This window comes from Falco biarmicus, chromosome 10, assembly GCF_023638135.1.
Source record: "Falco biarmicus isolate bFalBia1 chromosome 10, bFalBia1.pri, whole genome shotgun sequence".
Lineage (NCBI taxonomy): Eukaryota > Metazoa > Chordata > Aves > Falconiformes > Falconidae > Falco > Falco biarmicus.
The window spans coordinates 30,618,778-30,638,531 of record NC_079297.1 but is presented as its reverse complement, the minus strand read 5'-3'; the positions used below and the strand labels follow the sequence as shown (position 1 = coordinate 30,638,531).

Sequence of the window (19,754 nt, the reverse complement as noted above, 5' to 3'; positions counted from 1 at the left end):
TCTGCTCTGCTATTTCTGGACACTTACTTTTAAACTCCCTGTCTCTATTTTCTTAGGTGAACATTTTTTATACTCTCCACTCAGATGCGCACCTTTCCGAAACCTAAATCATTCATCCTTCCTTCTAATTCTGCAATACCTTGCAATGAGATAACCTGTACTGTACTCTTCTTCCACATGAGTTCACACCATCAAGCACAAGACCAACACTGCAATTTGGGGATGGCTTAGTAGGTCAGAGCTTCATGCCTTTGTCACTTAGGTGCCCCCCTCCGTCTTAGCCTTTCCAGGGTACACTGGGTGCCACATATAACTTCCATTTCACAGCACCTGTTCTGTGCAAAAAGATGACTTCAGCTAACTCACAACTCTTTCCTTTAAGTGTCTCCTCCATACACAGCACAAACGTTACCTAAACAAAACTTCTGAGATCCTAGGGATCAGACATTATTCAAAGCAAACAGATTTTTCATTAATCCTTGTCTTTCACTAGTTCCTTCTTTCTTCAGATCCTATTTTTTCCACAAAGTCAGGAACTGTTTCAGAGGCATATAGTCTGACACAAGGCCAGAGGGAAGGAGGAGGGATTTACGAGGTCAATAGTTTAAATGGGTTTTACTTCTGCTGTGGCTGTAGAGCTGGAGCAGAGCTGGTCTTGCTGGGAGGAGCAGATGGTGGCCTGTAAGACACACGTAGCAAAAGGTGGGCTCCTCAGGTAGACATGGCTGCACTCTGCTCCCAGCCAGCCTTAGCCTTCTGCCATGGTTTCCCCAGGTGAGCTGCTGGTGCTCATGGCTGTGCCAGGGCCAGCAGACGTGGGCTGCAGCCACCATGTCCCAGTGGCTCTGCATCACCATGAGGCACCAGTCTGGCATTGGCGAAAACTTGAATTTTCCCTTAAGGGATGCATTAAGCTTTTACAAATGGACCCCAAACCATGGCTCCTCAGCCATTTTGGGTTGAGTTGCTGAATTACATAGATTTTGCTCAAAGGGCTGGACTTAAAAGTGCATAAGCATGGCCTGAGCTCTCCTCACACCTCTCCCCTGCCTCAGTCAGCTGTGAGGGCTGCCCGGCCTTTTCCCGCCTTGGGGCCTGGCTGCTGCCCGCCTCAGGGCTTGGTCTTTTCCCACCTCAGGGAACAATCTTTTCCCGCCCTGGGGCCCGGCTGCTGCCCGCCTCTGGGCACCGCCTTTTCCCGCCTCTGGGCTCGGCCTTTTCCCGCCTCGGGGCCCGGCCGTCGCCCTTCTCAGGGATCGATCTTTTCCCGCCTCGGGGCCCGGCCGCTGCCCGCCTCAGGGCGCCGTCTTTTCCCGTCTCGGGGCCCGGCCGCTGCCGAGCCCAGCCTGGCCCTCGCCGGCCGCGGCGCCCCGCACATGCCCAGTGCTGGGGCGGGCGCCGGCCTTGAGTCAGTGGCGGCGCGGCTGACGGGGCAGGGGCGGGCCCGGCGCGGAGGGCGGCTCAGCCCGGCGCGGCCCGCCTCGCCCGGGCGATGCCTGAGCACGGCGGCGGCGGCAGCAGCAGCGGGGGGGCGGGCGGGTAGCGGCAGCGGGGACGCGGCACTGCTGCCCTGCCTTTCCCTGCCCGCTGCTGGCCCTTCCTCCGCCCCCTCCCGCGTCCCCCTCCCCCGCTCCGGTGCCCGACAGCCGCCGCTCCGGGCAGGGAGGAAGGGCTGGGAGCCGCCTCCCTTTGCCCCCGGCCGCCCCCCTCCACATGCAGCCCGGCCCGCCGCTGGGAGCCCTCCCCGGGGGGATGTTTCTGCGGCCGCTGCCGGGATAACCGCGCGCTGACGGAGGATGCTGCCCGCGCCGTGGCGGGCTCCGATTCGGGCAGCAGCGGCCGCGTCCCCCGCCTCGGCTCCGGGCAGCGTCGCCGGGGAGAGATGACTTCAAGGCACCAGGCGGACTGGATCCCTTACAGGTGCGGGGGGGACCCTGCGGCGGGAGGGAGCGGGGCTGCTCCCGGGCTGGAACCGCCACCCCTTGGCGGGTCGGCGCCCGTGCCTCGGCGGCGGGGCTGGGACGCGGCGGGGAGGCGGTGGGTCCCGCCTGCGGGAGCGGGTCGCGGGCTGTGCCTGCCGGGAGCTCTCGGAGCGGGGCCCTCGGTCCCGCCTCCCAACTTCGGGCCGGTCCCGCTCCGCGAAGTTCAGGGGCCGGTCACTGGGGAGAGCTGTCAGGCCCGCGGGAGCGCCGCTGGGAGAGCCGCACTCGGCTCCGGAGCGGGAGAGCTTTCCTCCCTGCCTCCGCCACAGGGCCCCCCCCGGTGGGCCGGGCGGCAGCGGGCGGAGCGCCGCGCCGGCGGCCGTCGCGCCTCGGCCGCGGGGACCCGGCGGCGGGCGCTCGCCGCCCCTTCCGCCCGCTAGGCGCCACACCGGGAGCGGGGCGGCGGGCGCGGCCGCCGCTGCCTGACGGCGCGGAGCGGTGGCGACCGGCGATGCCGCCATGGCGGGGAGCGGGATCGCCATAGCAGCGCCCGGCGAGCGGCTCCCATTGGCTCCGCCGTTGCCATAAGCTACGGGAGCCGCCGTGCGGCGGCCGCTGCCCGAGAGCCCCGTGCGTCAGCCGGCACAGCGGGGGCTCCGCGCCGCGGGAGCGGCCCCGGCCCCGGGGTGCGGAGAGCCCCGCTCGCCCTGCCCAGGGGCCCCGCTACCCGCCCGCGCTTTGCGGAGCTGGGGCCAGCTCGGCCGTGCCCTGCCCCTCCCTACCACGGGCGCCCGGCTCTGGAGCGGGAGCGTTTGCGGCTTGAAGAAGAGAACAGTTTGTTCCTGCCTTGCCAGTGCGAGGAGGAAGCGAGCCGAAGAAGATGTAGCTCCGGGCGGGATGGGCTGTGCTGTGCTGCGCTGCGGAGCAATAATGACAGCATTTCTGAGTGTGCTGTTCGGAGCGACGTTAGCGTTATGGGGTTCTTTAGTTTTCATTGAAGAATCTTTTTCAAACTGAATGATTGCAGAATGAAAGCGTGATTAAAAAGGTGTTCTGGCTAAGGCAGCAAAGCGGGTTGGTTTAATTGGTCTGGTTGTTAACAGATGGTTTAGCTTAGGATATCTACCTAATCTTTTTTTTTTCCTTTTTTTTTTTCACTCCTTAATACAGAGAAATATATAAGCGGTAGATGCACAAGTGGAAGCCTGCTGTTCTAATCTGTGCACGTGATAGTTCTAATCAATATAAGAATCAGAATTAAAGAAATCTGATTACAATGGACCCAAGAATATCACCATTCTTTCTCCGATAGCTCTTTCAGACCATGTGTTTTGAAAAGACATAAGGAATTGGTAATAAGGCTTCAAAAATGACTAGCGGATGCATTCTGATGCAATTTGAAGCCTTGTAATGAAGGCAAAAATACCAGAACAGCTGTTCATAGCTCTTCCCAGCAGCAGAGGAACTGTTTCTCCGTTCTCTCACTGTACACAAGGCTCTGCAGAGGCCAATGCCAAAGTTTGCTGTGGGGTTTTGTAGCAGTGGCCTCAAAGAAGGAAATAAAACATCTCTATTGTTTCTGCTCAGTGCCGTTCAGAAAAGCAAAGGGAGACAAAACACAGATCTTCAGAGAAACACAGATCTGATGATACTCATGTCTTTTCTGATATAATACTATTTTTGAATGTTAACCATGTTTATGGTCAGAAACTGCTGAGGACTGCTCCAAACCAAAAGGCAAACAAACCGCGCTTCTGCTCTGAAGTGTTTGTTTAGGCTTCTAACCTAGTCTTCTCTCAAGAAGTTGAGTTATTTTTCAGTCTTCAGAGCTAATTCCTGGTTTAGAGGTATATCATTGCAAATCTCATTGAACCTGCTCGTTTAAAGCATCCTGCAGAATCCCGTAAACATACTTACCCAGGGAACAAGCGTTTCTGAATGCATATGTGACTGAGATTCCCCATGAAAGCACTGTATTAGTAAATTAGGTCAAAGTACCATTTTGTGGGAGTGAAATCCAGGAGGAGAGGGAAAGGCCTGATGTGCACCCTTCTGTGCATCTCCCTGTGAGCGAAGTGCCCCACACTTACCTGCTCTGTTGCTTCAGACCTTTGTTTACTGTAGTGAATTCAATGGATGCTGACTAGCAAAGCCTGGGGGCCTGTTCCCCACCTTCTTTATGGCCTGGGTAGTATGTAATGGCCAACAGTGCCACTGCTGCTAGTGTGGGGGACAGAGCACAGAGCGTGCTGAAGTCTGTAAAGATAGGTGTGACATAGCCTGAGCCTTGCTGATCTACAGTGTGCTAGAAAATGCTGCAAGCCCTTGTCAGAGCTTGGCAAAGCTGTTTCAACTTTGGCACGGGCTTTAAAATGGTAGCATGACCCCTAAGCTTATGTCATTCGTCCTGGCAATCAAACGTGCATGCAGCTATATACCTGAATTAATTCAAGCAGAGAAGTGGTTTTCTTCTTTAATAAAATGTCATGTTATTCCTTACAAGTGAAACGAGCCAGGGGGAATCAGTTGTGTGTGTTGTGCACAACTCATTAAGCAATCCACATGTATGTCCAAAACTTGCAAAGCATATTATGCTTCCACTTTTAAGACACTGAGAAAATTTTGGGTGGATTAACAAAAAATAGTAGGCAATTCTTTAAGTGTCAGTGCTAGCTTTTTCATGCTGTGGTGAATAAGAGTTTCATATTACTTGTGAGTTTGTGATTTCAGCATTTTGCCCTTAATGTCTTTTCTTCTTCTCTTACATGTTCTACTTTTGAAATAGTAATAGTTATAGGATGAGGGGATTTGAGTTCACTAGTGTTATGAAATACAATTGAGAAATTGTTTTTAAAAGGAAATATATTGCATTTATGTTCATGAAACTGTTTCATAGATAGTTCAAGCATATGATTAAGCACTTGTATGGAGCTTCACACCAGGTACAATGAACTAGGAATTCTTTAAACAGAAACATTTTTAATGATGTTTCTGTCCTTTATTATAAAGAATCAAAATAGTTTAGATGCAAGTGAAAAATCAGCTGCAGTTCACGTAGGTGCTCCCAGCCCCAAAGGTGGTTCCTGATGCAGTTGAGAGTAAGGTGTAGCTTCTTGAGGAATTCTGTTCTCAGGCACAGTAGTGTTTTCCTTTGGTATCCTTCAGCAGTTTCCAGTAGAAAATACAAAGCAGAAGTATCTGGGAGTCATTATAGATTCACAGGAGTTCAGCTTTTTTGTTCAAAAATATTATATGTTTTGGTTTCGTATCTTTTTCCTGAACTTGTTTTTAATTTATAGAATTTCTGAAATTAACATATTACTTTTTATTTTATGCTGGTGTGTCCTGAGTAAGCGAACACATTCCTCGCACTACATGACTATGGTTAAATGAAACTGTTGCTAGCGAAGATAAAAGTATTAATAAACTCAGTCACAGTAAGGTCCCAGTCCCTGTCATTATTATTTGTTCTTACATTTTCACTGGCTTCTTTAACAATAAATCTTAATGCTATAACTTAATAAGCAGCATTTACGAAACTATCTAAACTGTATAATGAGAAATATATAAACACTGTCAGCTGAAAAGTGCAGTCCACATAGGAATAAATTTGCCGCAAGTCCCCAGAATTCTCTTTATAGTGTCTGTGTAATTCTACTGAGACTTGGTTTGTGCGGATAAACCTGCCATAGCCCAAAGGGAACCCATGAACTGTGCGACAGGGGTCTGGTGCTGTATAAAGCAGATTATACAGCATGTATTTTGAGTGGCATAATACGTCTTGAAATGTATGTGGTGATGGTAGTAATATACATGATTTTACTTGTGACTTTTGTGTTATGCTCAATTTTTTGTAGCTTTTATGCGTTCTGAAGTTTTAAGGCTGTGCTTAGATATTGCAGCTATAAACAGTCACTAGTTATTTATCTGCAGAGTGAGGGATTACAGTTGGATGAAAATTGTGGAGCACAGCTGTGTTGTAAATTCATGAATCATGACAATTAGAACAGATGATAAGATTTCTCTAAGTGTGATGTGTAAACAAGTCCTGGAACAATAATGGTCTTGAAGACCAAGATTGTCCCACACTTGTTTCTATGCATTTATTTGAGGTATTGGGATGTTATCTACCCTTAAGCCTCGACAGTCTAAAGGCAGCAGTGCAGGTAGCGGGCTCACCCCGCTGCAAGGTGCAGTTTGTGACTGAGTGCATCACAATGCAGGCAAGCTTGTTCTCAGCTGCCTGCTGTGGGAAATGGCATTGATAATTTATGAGAGCTGCTTTTTCTAAGGAAAAGAGTACAAAGAGCGTGTGCTTCCTCTCAGTTAGGCTGTCTCCTGTCTCAGGTTATTGCGATGTATAAAATTAGCCTACTTGTGTGCTTTTAAATTGTTATAAGTTAGAGTTCTCTCTTCATGGGGGTCTGTGCTCTTATATAGGGTGTTACTGCTGTAGTGCATGGAGACTCCAGCTGGGATCAAGGTCCTGTATTGCCCAACATCGGTGTTAGGGAGCTGTACAAACACATGTCGGAGGCAATTTCTACCCTGCAGCTGATAGCCTAAATCAACCAGGCAGAAAAGAGGTGACGAAAATGAAGTATCACTTCAGGTTTACCAGCAAGGGAAATAGAGACCTGTGGAAGTTGCGGGGAAGCGGCTTAAATAGAAATGGGACAAGGCTCAAGGGAGATCAGCTGCAGAGCGGGGAGTGAAACCTAGTCATCCCATGCTTTGCAGTGTGCCAAAGGTGGATTTAAGTAAGGGGCTTTGCCACCTCTTGCAGGGTGTGCTTTGGGCCTTATGACAGAGAAGCAGCCACACCAACTAGGTGTGTTTTCCTAGGGTATTGTCACACCCCCATCCCCCCTCCTTGCCCCCTTCCCACCTTTGCAGTATTGACATCCAGATTGAGACGGAAACTCATTTCATAATAGGCCAATGGGTTTCTGGTAGCAACAATCATTTGCAGGTTTCTGGCAGTGACAATCATCTACAAGCCATCTGTGCCAGATTTGGATCACAGCCGGAAAGTGAATATGAAATGCTATGTCTCCTTTAGCAGTTCCCCGAGTCAGACAGTTTTGACTCTTATGCCAAAGGGTTTTTGGACTTTCCCTAAAGCAGCATCTATTTAGGCATGCAAGCAGCTTTTCTGGAAGGCGGTACTTTTTATTAGTAACTAAAAATTGCCATTCTAGAGAGCTGGATTTTTTTCACACTTCTTCCTTGTGCCTCTTCCCCTCGTGCTGACTTAACCTCATTTTCTAATTCATGCTTTTTTGTTCTTTCTCTTTATGAACCGGTATCTTTTTGCTGTTTGTACCTATCTTGCTCCCCTTGCTGTCTTTTTTGTTTTCTTCTCTTTTCCACTCTGAGCGTATTTATGAAAATAGAATTCTGTCCTGCCAGCTACATGGTCCCTGCAGAAGATACCCTTCTCTGTAAATGTTTGCTATTTAATTTGTTTTTTACTGTGTGGGTTTGAATAAACCCATCCCAACTTCCTACTGCCTTACTTACGTAGTTAGTACTGTTTGCAATTTTTAAAGCTGAATTTATTTATTTTGAAGATTATTGTGAATTTCAGATTATTCAAAGATTATTGCTTTAAGCATGGATGTTAAAAACGGTATTTATTTTATATCTCACTTATTGCTAAAGCTTTTGTTCCCGTAGTATATGAAGGCCGGTAACTGGGATTAGGAGATGCCCTTCTCGTTCATAACCTGCGTCACGCCGATAGAGGGCGGTGTGGAGCAGAACGCCTCTCAGAGTTCTGGAACCTCTTTCGTTATGACGTAATACCAGAATGGTTCCAGCGAGTTCCGAGGAAGTGACCCGTCTCAGGGCTCTGTTCCTGTTGGTGTAGTGGTAACGGTATGGAGCCACACAGCAAGACAGTCGGCAGTCTGGAGTATTTTCAGAAGATGGAATCAAAAGAACAGCGTAAAATACGAGCGAGAAGGTCAGGACAGTTGTTGGTATACTTATTTTTTGCACTCAAGTTTGTTACATAGAATCATCAGCTTCTTTTGACTGTCCTGTTCTTAAGAAAATGGGAAGTAAGGGGATAGTGACTTAAATAGGTAAGAAAATGTGCTCCCAGAAAAGGGTGGATAGGGGGTGCAAAGGTAACTATGGGAGAAAGTAGAAAGACTGGAGTAATTATTTTGGAACAGGATGAGTACGTGTGATAAAAGATGAAACCTTTTTTTATTTTTGCTGACATAGTTGTCTTACACCAGCTTGTTTTGTCTAATACTTAATGGTAATGTAGCTTTTTTTGTTTTATACATGTTCAGTAACTGGATGTATTGCAGGTCATCTACTGAATAATTTTAGGTTATGTTTACATTGTGTAGCTTTGACACTTGGGAAGTTCTTTAAATGCTGGGTTTGCTCTGTAATTAAATTATTTAGTAGATGTATTTGTATTTTTTTCTTTTACATTATTAAGAAGCTAAAATATATCTTTACTTTCCCTTTTGGTGATTACAGCAGAAGTAGCTTTCATATTTTTGGATTGCTAATAAGTTGAGAGATTACATATTAATCTATTATTTATCCTTAAAGGGAAGATGTGACCCAATTTAAAACACTTCCTTTGGGGAGATGCAGTAGAGCCTTATACAGCAGAGGATAGTAACTGCTTCTGCCAGTACAAGAACCCTGCAGATCTTGGATGCTGATTCTGTGCAGTCAGACAACTACCCTTATACCTGGGGTAGGGATGCTGTAGAGTCTAACACCGCCCTCTGCCTTACATGTAGTGGCGTGGTTGCCTGGAAGAAGCAGTCAGAAAGAGGTGCCACAAGAGCCTTTCTCTTGACTTAAAAAAGGGAACTGGTTTGGTTCCATGACCTTGTCTGAGCTTATGTATTAGCTGAGCAAATAATGGCAAGCCGTATATAATACATTAATATGAACGTGTGAGTGCACTTTGTGAGTGACATACTTACCTTGCTCTCTGACAACACAAGTACCTGAGTCATTCTTTCGTGAAGTTGAGTTTTAGCTTAAGTTCTGAGATGTTTACCAGAATTAAGTCTTGAATTGCAGGTTTCAGTGGAAACTTCATAGTTCCTGTTGAGATGCATGTTAACATAAGGTTGTGAGTATCATAATTCATAATTAATATAGCTCATTTGACACAGGTAATGAAACCACAGCGTGAAGTTTTTAATGGTAATTTTAATTGTAATCACAGTTCTAACTACCTGCAGGTGAGAAATTACAAGATGAAGAAATTCCTTGATTAACTTCAGATGATGACTAAGTTGGAAATTGTGTCTGCAAGTGAAATACAGATACGTCAGTATTTGATCAGTGTTTAGGCAAGGGATGTAAACAGGCCTGTCTTTCAAATTTGGTATCAGTTTGAAAGCAAAATGAATAAAGCTAAAGGCTAGTTATTTCCAGTAACGGTACCCATAGCAAGAAGCATAGGGAAAAATTGGTTTCTGTTTTTTCCAGAGCAGTTTGTTGCTGCCCAGCACTACTACAGCAGCATTTTCACTTTTCTGCAGTAACAAAAAATAATTAAAAATACATCTGAAAGTTTGAGGAAATTATTTGCTGTATTGTAGAAGTTAAATAATAGATAACTTGGCAGGACAATGACACTTAGACTAACTGTTCAGATCAGATTGAGTGGCAACTGAAAGACTAAGACGTTTACTGTACTTTGGAATACATCCCAGTATTTTTGACAGATATAAATCCCAAAACTCAAGCTAGGAGCATGCATTTCTATTAAACAGTCTTTTGGAGACCCAGGGATTGCATGAACTCTTATACGTCTATCCAGAACTTTAGGTTAGTTATACAGGTAAATAATGCATCTATTGGGACACTGTGTCTGTAGGGCAACATTAAATGACATTAACAATGTTTTACACACCAATGAATCGGATCTTGATAATTGGTTCTTCCAGGTTACTGAATTTTAAATCACTTCACTGGCTGTTGCTGCAGATTTAAAAAGTGAAGTATAAGGTTTTAGAGAAAGTTTTTGTGCTTGCCCTAGAATAGCACTAGCATTGTTTTATTGCCTCTCCGTAAGGCAGAGATCAAGTGCCTCTACATATTGCCTGTCGTTAAATCTATGCAGCTGTAGAATTGTTTAGGTTGGAAAAGACCCTTAAAGTCATGAAGTCCAACCCTTAGCCTAATGCTGCCAAGTCTACCACTAAACCATGTCCCTAAGCGCCACATCTACGCATTCCTCCAGGGTTGGTGACTCGATCACCTCCCTGGGCAGCCTGCTTCAGTGCTTGACCACCCCTTAAGTGAAGAAATTTTTCCTAATAGCCTTCAGCCAGGTGGAGAGGGGACAGGGAACCCTCTGTGCCATGCATCCTGCTTGCCTGCCCAGCCTGTCCCAGGGAGCTAGGGTGCCATTCTGGTAGTCTTACCTCTCTCTCGCACTCCCTGATACTCCTCAGCCTACTCACCTCCCTGGAGCTCTGTCACTACATGGAGGAGTTCCCCTGCCTGGGCATGCTCCCTCAGCTGTGCTCACCGCAGCTGCTCACCTCAACAGCTGACGGAGAGACGGAGAGCCCTGCAGCTTTGCTTGGTGTCAAATTGGCTAAATCCTTTCCTTCTGTATTTGATCTCCGTGGTAGGTCCGTGCAGCATACTGCAGTGCAGCAGCAAGGCACTTGGGCGAGCTGCACATGAGCTAAGGCAGCCGTACGACCACATGGGAAATGCGAAGTGATTTCCTCCTTTGAGGAGCAATGCAGTGCAGTCTGTGAGCAGTGAGGGACTATCAGACTTAAATTGTTTCCAGTGTACGTGTTAGCTTGTTTACAGCGAGCTGGGTTATCTATCATAGCACAGTTCACAATGTCGATGTAACTTCAAATTAAAAGTTATCTGGTCTAAAATAAGAATGTTAATTTTTGGCTGTTAGGAGCACTGGCCATCTATAAGTAGCCTAATGTAGGCTCTGGCTTTTCAGAACACTAGAATAATTCTTCTTGGATATGCCAGATATATTAATTATGGAATACTATATTAATACCCTGAGAAACTGGCCCATCCTATCAGTGCAAAAAGATCATGACATCGCTAGATTTTGAGGCATCCTGGAAGATGCCTTTTAAATGCTAGCTATTTCAAATAATGATATAGTGTAGTATTCTGGCAGTATTGATGCACCTTGCAAAATTGTTAATTACTTCCTTGAGGCTTGAATATCACTTACAGATTTTAAAGATCAAGAAAAAACAGCACATGAGAAATATAAATTAAATTAAAGTTCTCCCTTCCTTCCTTCCCTTTTTCCTTTTTTCCTTCCTTCCCTTTTTCCTTCCTGTTTTGATTCTCAGGCACTTTCTGTTATTTATTCATTTAGTGCTATATGCTTGGGGCTTTGGAAGGTAGATGTTGTTCTGAGTAGTACTGGAAGGAAAAAAGTTTTCCTATCCTGTGCACCCTGTATCAGAATGACGTCCAGGTTATTCTGTTGGAAAAAATGTGGAATTACGTTTGCATAGCCTGGAAAGTGGGATATGCAAATTCAAGTGTTCAGATCTCTGCCCTGTGTGTTTGATTCCTTAGGAAGATATTTCTAATACTTCAGATAAGTGCCTGGACTTTCAGGTTATTTTGGCATGGGCTGGGCCTGTTCCCCCCATCACCCAGATTTTCTCCTGAAACTCTGGAGATCATTATGTTTACAAGATTTGAATTTGATAAATTGGGATTCTCTTTCAAAGATTTCTGGCAAAAGAATCCAGTAAACTTTAGACTTGAGAGGAAAGATTTTAGGGCTTAGAAAATTAGTTTTACTCACAATAAATTATGATTTCTGAAAGCTGTCATTTCATTGAAGTGGTACCAAATAATATAAGCCATAACAAAAATTGCAGGAGATAGTAAAGCAACTAGGAGCTCATTGGAAGTGACTGTCCAGTTGCTGGGCTTCCAGTTTATCGATTGTTGTACTCCATTAAAATACAAAGATTTTGAAACAGAGGATTTAAGAACACGTGCAGGATAGCTGTATTTTAGCATTAGGCTGGTATAGGCCTTTCAGAGGATGGAATGTAATAGTAGACAGGGAGCCTTGAAAAGTCAATGTCTAGATTTTCAAGAGTGCTCAGGGTCACTCTTGATTCTCTGCTCATGTTATTTCCTAATTTTGAACCTCTTTGAAAGTTGGAAATTTCTGTTGAAAATACTTAATGCGATGGAGAGAGAAGGGAGGACGATGACTATTTTGCTGCCTAGTCAAAATGACAAACAGCATATAACAGGTTGCAGGTTTAAGTGTTCTTTGGCAAGAACAACTCATTCTCATCTGAAAAACCTTATTCTGAAGAAAAACATTAAGAAACATTAGAGGCATAGAAGTTTTCACTGCATTGCACAATGAATTGTAAATGTGCTCAATTGACATTGCAAAGGGTCTGCAATGTTACTCTCTGTGTGTTGGGATGAAAATTCAGCCAGCTCTGCAGTATTGATTTTACTATGGACTTGGGTTAACAAAGCCAAACATGGCTGCATATTGCAATAAATAGTAAATAGAAAGATGGTGTTCTGTATGGTTTTGCTTTTCACTTTGCACGTGATGACTTCTGTTGCTAATTTTTCATCAAAATGGCTATGATACTGTTTCTGTATTTTTCATTTTCAGTCCTTTAAAGTCTATAACTAAACAATGATTGAGTCACTTAATAATTCCCTAAAATAGTTACTTTGTGAAATGACTGACATTTGTTTTCTTTTCGCATCACAAAATGCCTACCTCTGTAGTCTAACGATACTCAATACTTAAGGAAGCTTACTCGGCTTGTTTCTGTCGTTCTTTCCCTTTTTGTGTGAGTTGTCTGTATCTGGAAATTTGATCAGTGGTGCTCTGTCCAGTGTGCTGTCAAATGACCGATGTTGGTTTGGGAAGAATAGTGTTATGTGCTGCTGAGAGAGTGACTGGACATAATACGGGTGAAGTTAAATTTGTCAGTAAGTCAACAACAGTATTTCCTTAAAATTGTCCAGCTCTTCTTGAATCTTTTATTAATTGTAAAGCTGATAAATATTTGAGCAGGATTTCAGGTCTGTGCTCCCATCCAGGAACTGTCATCAAAAGTCTTTCTGAAGATTTCAGATTCAAGCAGAGGCCCTTCTGTCAGCACGTGGCAGCAGGGGAGAGTAGGTTCCCTGGGGAGCAGAAAGCTTTGCAAGCACACATAGCTTCAGCAGTGTGGGTGAGCAGTCTCTGATCACCGCTGCAGGCACTGTTGTGAGGCTGGCAGTCCAGAGAAGCACACTGCGTGCTCCAGGTTTGCTGCACAGAGAGGTAAGGGCATGTGTGCTGGTAGCAGTGCAACACTACCCCACTTTTGAAGGGTCACGCAGAGGAAGCTTTTGCTGTCTCACATGTTTCTAGCTTGCTTCTGCCAGCCAGCTTTCCTTCCATAATTCTTGGGCTGAACTCCTCATCCTGTTCTAGTTTTGGCTAGGTCCTGACAGAGTGAGAAAATGGAGCCTTCTGAATCTGAGAGAATTAAGCTGAATGACATTCAGTGGATGATCCTGCAGGCTGAAATGGTTCACCTTGTAAACTTGTGTCCTACAATAAACACAAACTCACAGGTTGTGCAGTGAAATATTAGAGCTATGAAAACTGCAAATAACAGTGGGCAATTAGTGTTGCAGAAAGAAACCAGAAGATACGTAGTCATATGTATTTATCTGAGAGGTGTAGAAAAACATCTGCTGGTATATGAGTATTGATTAGACCCAAAGGGGGACCTTATTTTCACACTTTTTTTAATGGTCCAGTAGCTAAACTGATACTTTTTGCCTCATTCAAATGCATTTAGAAATGCACTTCCACAGTGCCAGAAGTGGTTTAATTACATCTGATGTGGTTAAACAGGGTCTCCAGCTCTGTCTGATACAGCTTCCTCTATCTGAGATACATGTGCTTGCTTATTGTTCCTACTGTTGTCTCCCTTTTCTGGTGTGCACCTGGTGATTTATGGTGTGGCCATGGCTGGAGAGCTCAGTGTCCCTCAGTGGTCTGGGTGCAGCTCAGCGTGGTGCTGTTCTGCACTGCCTGTTTTGTGTCTCACCTGCACATGCTACGCTTTGTGTAGAGCTCTGGGGGATGTTGCAAAGGCAGAGGGTATTACCCCAGTGTTACTGATGGGGACACTGCACATACAGCAGAGGTGTGGCTTTTCCAGGAAAAAAACTCAGTAGTGAGATCAGGGAAGGAATTAGATTTGCTTTGTCTTCCACTTTCACCCTTCTTGCCTCTAAAATAGATTATCTTTTTTTCTTTCTTTTGTATTACTGATTTTCTTATAAGAAATCCAAATTAAGATAATGAGAACTCTGCGTATGTGGACAAGAAAAAAATCAACCTAGTAAACTTTCTTTACAGTTTGTTGGGGTTGGACGGGATCTTCTGCATATACCTGTAAGAAGTGGTCCTAGGATTGATACAGCTTTTGAAGCCAGAATTCCTATAGCTGTTGTTCATAATGTTTCCCTGTGTGGATTCTCATTAATGTTACTGAGCTGAGCCCAAAATCTTCCTCTCTCCAGAGAGACTATTTAAGGTGTCTCTCTCTACCCAGCCACCACCTTCATCATGAAATCTGTTGGACTTAGAAAGATTTACCCCTCTTTAATTTTGGTTGAAATTAGTCAACCAAAGAAAAAAATTACAGACATTATGAATGCATAAATCTTTCTTCCTTAAGAAAACAGGCAACCCTCCCATATTATGCGGATACTGAATTGCTAGTGAAGGAATTTGAAGTTTGAGTGCTGTAGTCAAATTTTATTACAGAACCCCTGTGGAAATGAGAATCCTTCCTGAAACTTCCAGAGATACACTTGTTCACTGCTTTTTGTCTTGTAGTCTTATGCAAAATACAGTATTAACATACATGTTTCATGTCAGACAGGGAACTTAAATACTTCTCTGACAAAGACCTAAATGTTTTGAATTTAATTTTACCTGCTTTGCTTTTTACATGATTTGCTTCCTGTTCTAGAAAATCAGCAACCAATCTGATTATCACATATTTCTATTTGCATTTTACCACCCACATTTTGAAAATGTTTCATAGGTGGGAACTAGCAGGCTTAGAAGTGTGTCTACTGACAAGGCTGTAGTGGCGCTTCAGTCCCCAGTGGAGACTGCTTTTGCTGTAATTGTTGCTAACAGGCATTCTAGCAGGTGAAGGGGAATAATTAAAATGACAGCTTCAGCCACATATTAAAAAATATGAAAAGGATGGTGAAAAGCCCTTTCCTGTAATAGTTTGTAACTGATGTCATAGCACCTGAACAGCAATTTGTTCAATAAAAACATATTATTCTCCCAGGCTTTGCTTTACAACAAATTAAACCTAAGCTTAAGACAGCCTCCTGGCAAATAAATTTGAATGTTTTAATGTGCCGTTTGTCTCCACAAAAAGTGCTGCTAAACTTTTCTGTGCTTTGTCAACACCATCTTTCTTCAGCAGTTAATCTGATCTACTTCAGCTGTGATCTGTTTAGTTAACACATGACCAAAGATGGTTTATCTCTAGATTTTTTAAATGAAATGCTGGAGCAAATTAGATTATGCTGGCTTTCTTTGTCAAAAAATGGAAAGCATAAAATTCAAGACGTGTAGTATCTTGAATTGCCTCAGTTCCTGCTTCTGTCATGCTTAAACTAATCTGCTACAGAGTGTGGCTCTAATCAGTGGGGTATCTCTAAACCTGCACGAGTTTGGAAATTAGAAATGGAAGTGGTTTTGTACAGAATTTTTGATTTTATTATTAAAATGTTTGGGATGGCGAAAGATTTGCACTTTTTCTGGATACGTGGAAAGTGACATTAATCTAGATTGTGGTTGTTCTTTCTGTCTTGAAGGTATTTTTGTCAAGTTGTAAACACATAGGAAGCAGTCCTTCTCACAATGTAATTGAGTATTGAATATTCATTTAAGCTCCACAGGTTGAACCCACAGGTTGAAGGTCAGTGTAGGACTTCATTCACCTTTCCTTTAAAAAATAAAGAAAGGAATAAAAAACCCCAAACCCCTAAACCCAGGGATACCCAATGTTCTGTACATCTGACATGTTTCTAAAAGGAGAGTTTGTCTATTCTGTGCACTAAGTAAAGAGTCAGTAGATTTTTCCTGTGTTACTTCTGGCCAGTAAACTTATTTCTGTCTTTCTGTGAGTTCATAATATGCATGAAACTTAGAGAAAAGAGAACAAAAAGACAAGGGAAACAATTTTTGTCTTAATCGGTAAATGAATGGCTGTGTTCTCTGTATCTGTATTTAGCATGAAAACAGCCGTTAGAATTGCAGATTTTGCTGTCCATTTTGTTTCTAGGAACTGACATATGTACAATTTGCGATCCTATATAATTATTATCTGATTCTAGAAAACTGTAATTTCGACGAATATCTAGAAATACATCATTTGAGCATAAATTTTCAGTACTCTCTGTGCAGGGATTAATGGCACAACCTTAGTGAGAATTATACTGCTTAGTTCCTTGGATGTCATGCTGGTATTGTATCCTTTATTGGAGAGGTCAAATGATACTGAAAATCTGTAGTAGTACATGACTGGCAAAGAATGCTTGTGGTTTTGTATGATAGCTCTTCTTGGTTTTATAAAACATGGTACCCTATTTGCTTAGCAGTTGTCACACAGTGAAAGGGAAAAATAATGCTTAACTCAGGTAAGATCGGTTTAAAAAGTAGTAGATTGGATAAATGCTGAAATCTTTTTTTGATCTCACGCCTTTGGATATTTTATTACAGTTACAGGTGACAGCTTCTTGCCAATTTAAGAAAAAAAGAAACCCTAAAGTTGACACACCTTTTAAAATCTAATTATCTTATGCATACTTTATTTTTTAAAAAAAGGTTACTCTTTTTTTAGGGTAAAATGTTTGTGCAAATCCAGGGAAAATGTTTGTGCAAATCCTAGGAATTTTCAGAACAATTGAAAAAGCATCCTGATTACTCTGATAGAACTGGTGCGTATTTGACAAGCAGTTTAGAAAGCAAAGATAAAAATTCATGATTTGTTATCAGCCTTTTCTTTTGCTGTTCACCATTTCACATGCCATAAGCTTTTATTTTGCAAATACTTAGCCATTTGAGTGGGCTTAGTGGGCAATATTTATGTCCAGCAATAACAAGTTTTATTTGTCTGTTCAGGACTGGAACCCTAAAAATTAGATGGTGTGCATGTATCGGACTCTATTTTCAGTCTTCTTCAAATATAATGGAAATGGTGTTCCAGAGTCTGAAATGCCTTGCGTGGGGGACCGATGGAGGCTGTCAAACAGTACCACGCAGGCTGTTCATGTGAAGATGTTTTCAAGCCTAGAACAGTAATTTGGAAAAGATAGTTGCAGTTAGAAATATGAATTGGTTGGGTCATGATAACTGGCTCTTATTTTCCCAGTAATCTGATAACTGTGTTAACAATAGGCTGTATACTGCAGAGGAGATTTTCACCTGGAGATCCAAAGCTTTTTAGGGACACCAGTTCCCACTTCTCTGAAACTGTGAGTCTGCATGCTGCCACATGCCTTTCCCACAATTCTCACTTCTTGCTGGCAGCATACATTCTTGCCTGTCTCATAGATGAGCAGAATCTTATGTCTTGAAAGGAAGGATTGCTATATCAATGAACTGCCCAATGCTGAAGAACATTTGAGTCATACCAGTTAATGAAGATAGTTTTCTAAACTGTATTAAAAAAAGTAGTCATTTTGCAGATTTTCTCTCACATTTTTTTTAAATATACATATATCTATGTATATGTAGTTAAATATGAGGGAATAATGTCTTGTCTGATTATCTGTTGAGAGGTCAAACTGGGAAGAGCAGAGAATGTATTACTTTTATCAAGTCATCAAATTTCTTAGTAATTAATTGCTTTTTTATATTTTTCCAATTATATATTACTACAGTAAGTACACATAGTACTTTGTACCGCCACACAATATGTTATGAAGTGTTGAGAAAAAAATCCGAAGTAATTATTAGACTAAATGATAACTTCGTTGGAGGAATTTGAGAGAACCAGATGAAGTTTGGTTCTATAGTATCCTATAATTTTCAGTTTGCAACGTGCACTTGCTTTCTGGTACTGCCCTTGTGAACTAAGCGTTTCTCAAGCACGCTAAATTTGCCATGAGATTCTGACTGAAGATTTGACTGAAGACTTCCTGGTTTATAATGTATTAGCTTCATAGTTCATTTGAACGTAAAACTTTACACACCAGGTGGATTCACGTGCACTTACGATTTGTATCAGGAGAGATAATTCTAGCTGCTGGAATCTTTCTTAGATCAAGACGGACTGCCACAACCCTGGAAACTAAACCTTTGTGTGAAGAGGTATCAGAAATGGATTCAAAAGATTACAACCTTTGCCATATTAGCGGGCTCTGCTCTGCTGGCTTCCCTCAAATCAGAGCATCCTTGCTTTTCCCAGCAAAATTGGGCTTTAGTGAGGTTCCAGCCATGGTTATATTGTGATCACCCACATTTTGGTTTTTCTCCTCTCTGCAGGGTCGGTTTCTATTAAATGTTGGAGTTTTCTGAATAGCCAGGTATTGTTTTGGATTGTGGTTTTGTAAACAGAATTTTGATGATAGAAATAGGAGACTTCAATAGCTGAAATCTTCCTGCTTGAGGCACAAGAAAAGGCCAGGCTTGTCTGTACTTCCTAATATCATTTCCTTCAGTACACTTACTTAGCTAAAAGGTGCCTCATGATTGTCAGATGTAACAAAGGTGGTCACAGGGCAGCCAAGAGGAAGTACGATTGGGACTTTGATGATTAATAGCGAAAATGGAAAGAAAAAGTTCCAATAATAAGTATTTGATCTGTTTTAAATTTGACTAATTTATTTGAAGTACTTTAAGGTGATATGCTAAACTAGGTATATAAATTCAAATTGGTAAGCACAGTTAATATTGATGAAAATCAGAGATGATTCAAATTTATGCAAGGTTTAAAATTTATGCATACCTTTGTATGCAACAAAAAGAGGCATGTTGTGTAGCAATGTTAAGACTGTTGCTCAGTGTGATACTTCTAATTGTAAATGTGAATGCATTTATTAAGAGGACTATTTTTTTTCTCAATTTGAAACACAAAAATGCATGCTAGCATATTTGAGGTTAAATAAAATATGGTCAGAATACAGAAATATGGGTTTAATGGGACGAGTTAGGTTTTTTCCTAAAATGTGTCAAAACCCAGTATTTTTTCCTTTTCCTAATATGTCATATGACATGAGATTCTATATAGCATTATTCCTTGTTATGCTTTTTCCTCCTCCCTTTTATTTTCTCTCTGCAATTATTTTTAGTAGAGAAAGTTGGAAACTGACACAGGCTGAAATTTGCCATGGTAGTTCAGCTTCCTGGACTGGGAATTACACACAGATGTGGAGAAAATCACCTAATGTAACAAAAAGGAAAAAAAGGCTGATACGCCTTATAATAAGGCATACTTTTCTCCTCCACCCATAGAGAAAAAATTATAACAGAGATAATTTTACAAACTCTGTGCTAGAGCGACTGATCCTTGCCTGATAGTAGTCTGACTTCTCTTTCCTCCTTTCCAATGCTGCCTTCTTCCAACACAGTGCCTGGACTTGGTAGTATCTTTGAAAGGGGGTTAATTGCCATGGAGAAACATGAAAGGTGTAACATAGAATAGTTTGGGTTGGAAGTGACCTGTAAAGGTCATCTAGTCCAACCCCTCTGCAATAATCAGGGACATCTTCAGCTAGAGCAGGTTGCTCAGAGCCCACTCCAGCCTGACC

At 42.9% G+C, this 19,754-nt stretch overlaps 1 protein-coding gene across 7 annotated transcripts in view; it reads left to right on the top strand.

The window, feature by feature from the left end:
• The window catches only part of TUB (TUB bipartite transcription factor), a 164,889-nt gene that overhangs the window by 82,546 nt on the left and 62,589 nt on the right, over positions 1-19,754 (top strand). For 2 of the 7 annotated variants that reach the window (XM_056353732.1, XM_056353729.1), the window contains exon 1: positions 7,733-7,890. The exons of 1 other annotated variant lie outside the window; for it this stretch is intronic. In XM_056353732.1, coding sequence (XP_056209707.1) covers positions 7,805-7,890 — 86 coding nt within the window. In that variant the 5' untranslated portion in view covers positions 7,733-7,804. Of the gene's footprint in view, positions 1-1,445; positions 1,921-7,732; positions 7,891-19,754 lie in introns of those variants that run through there. 4 more of the 7 variants (XM_056353734.1, XM_056353735.1, XM_056353736.1 and 1 more) reach the window with 4 other exon arrangements.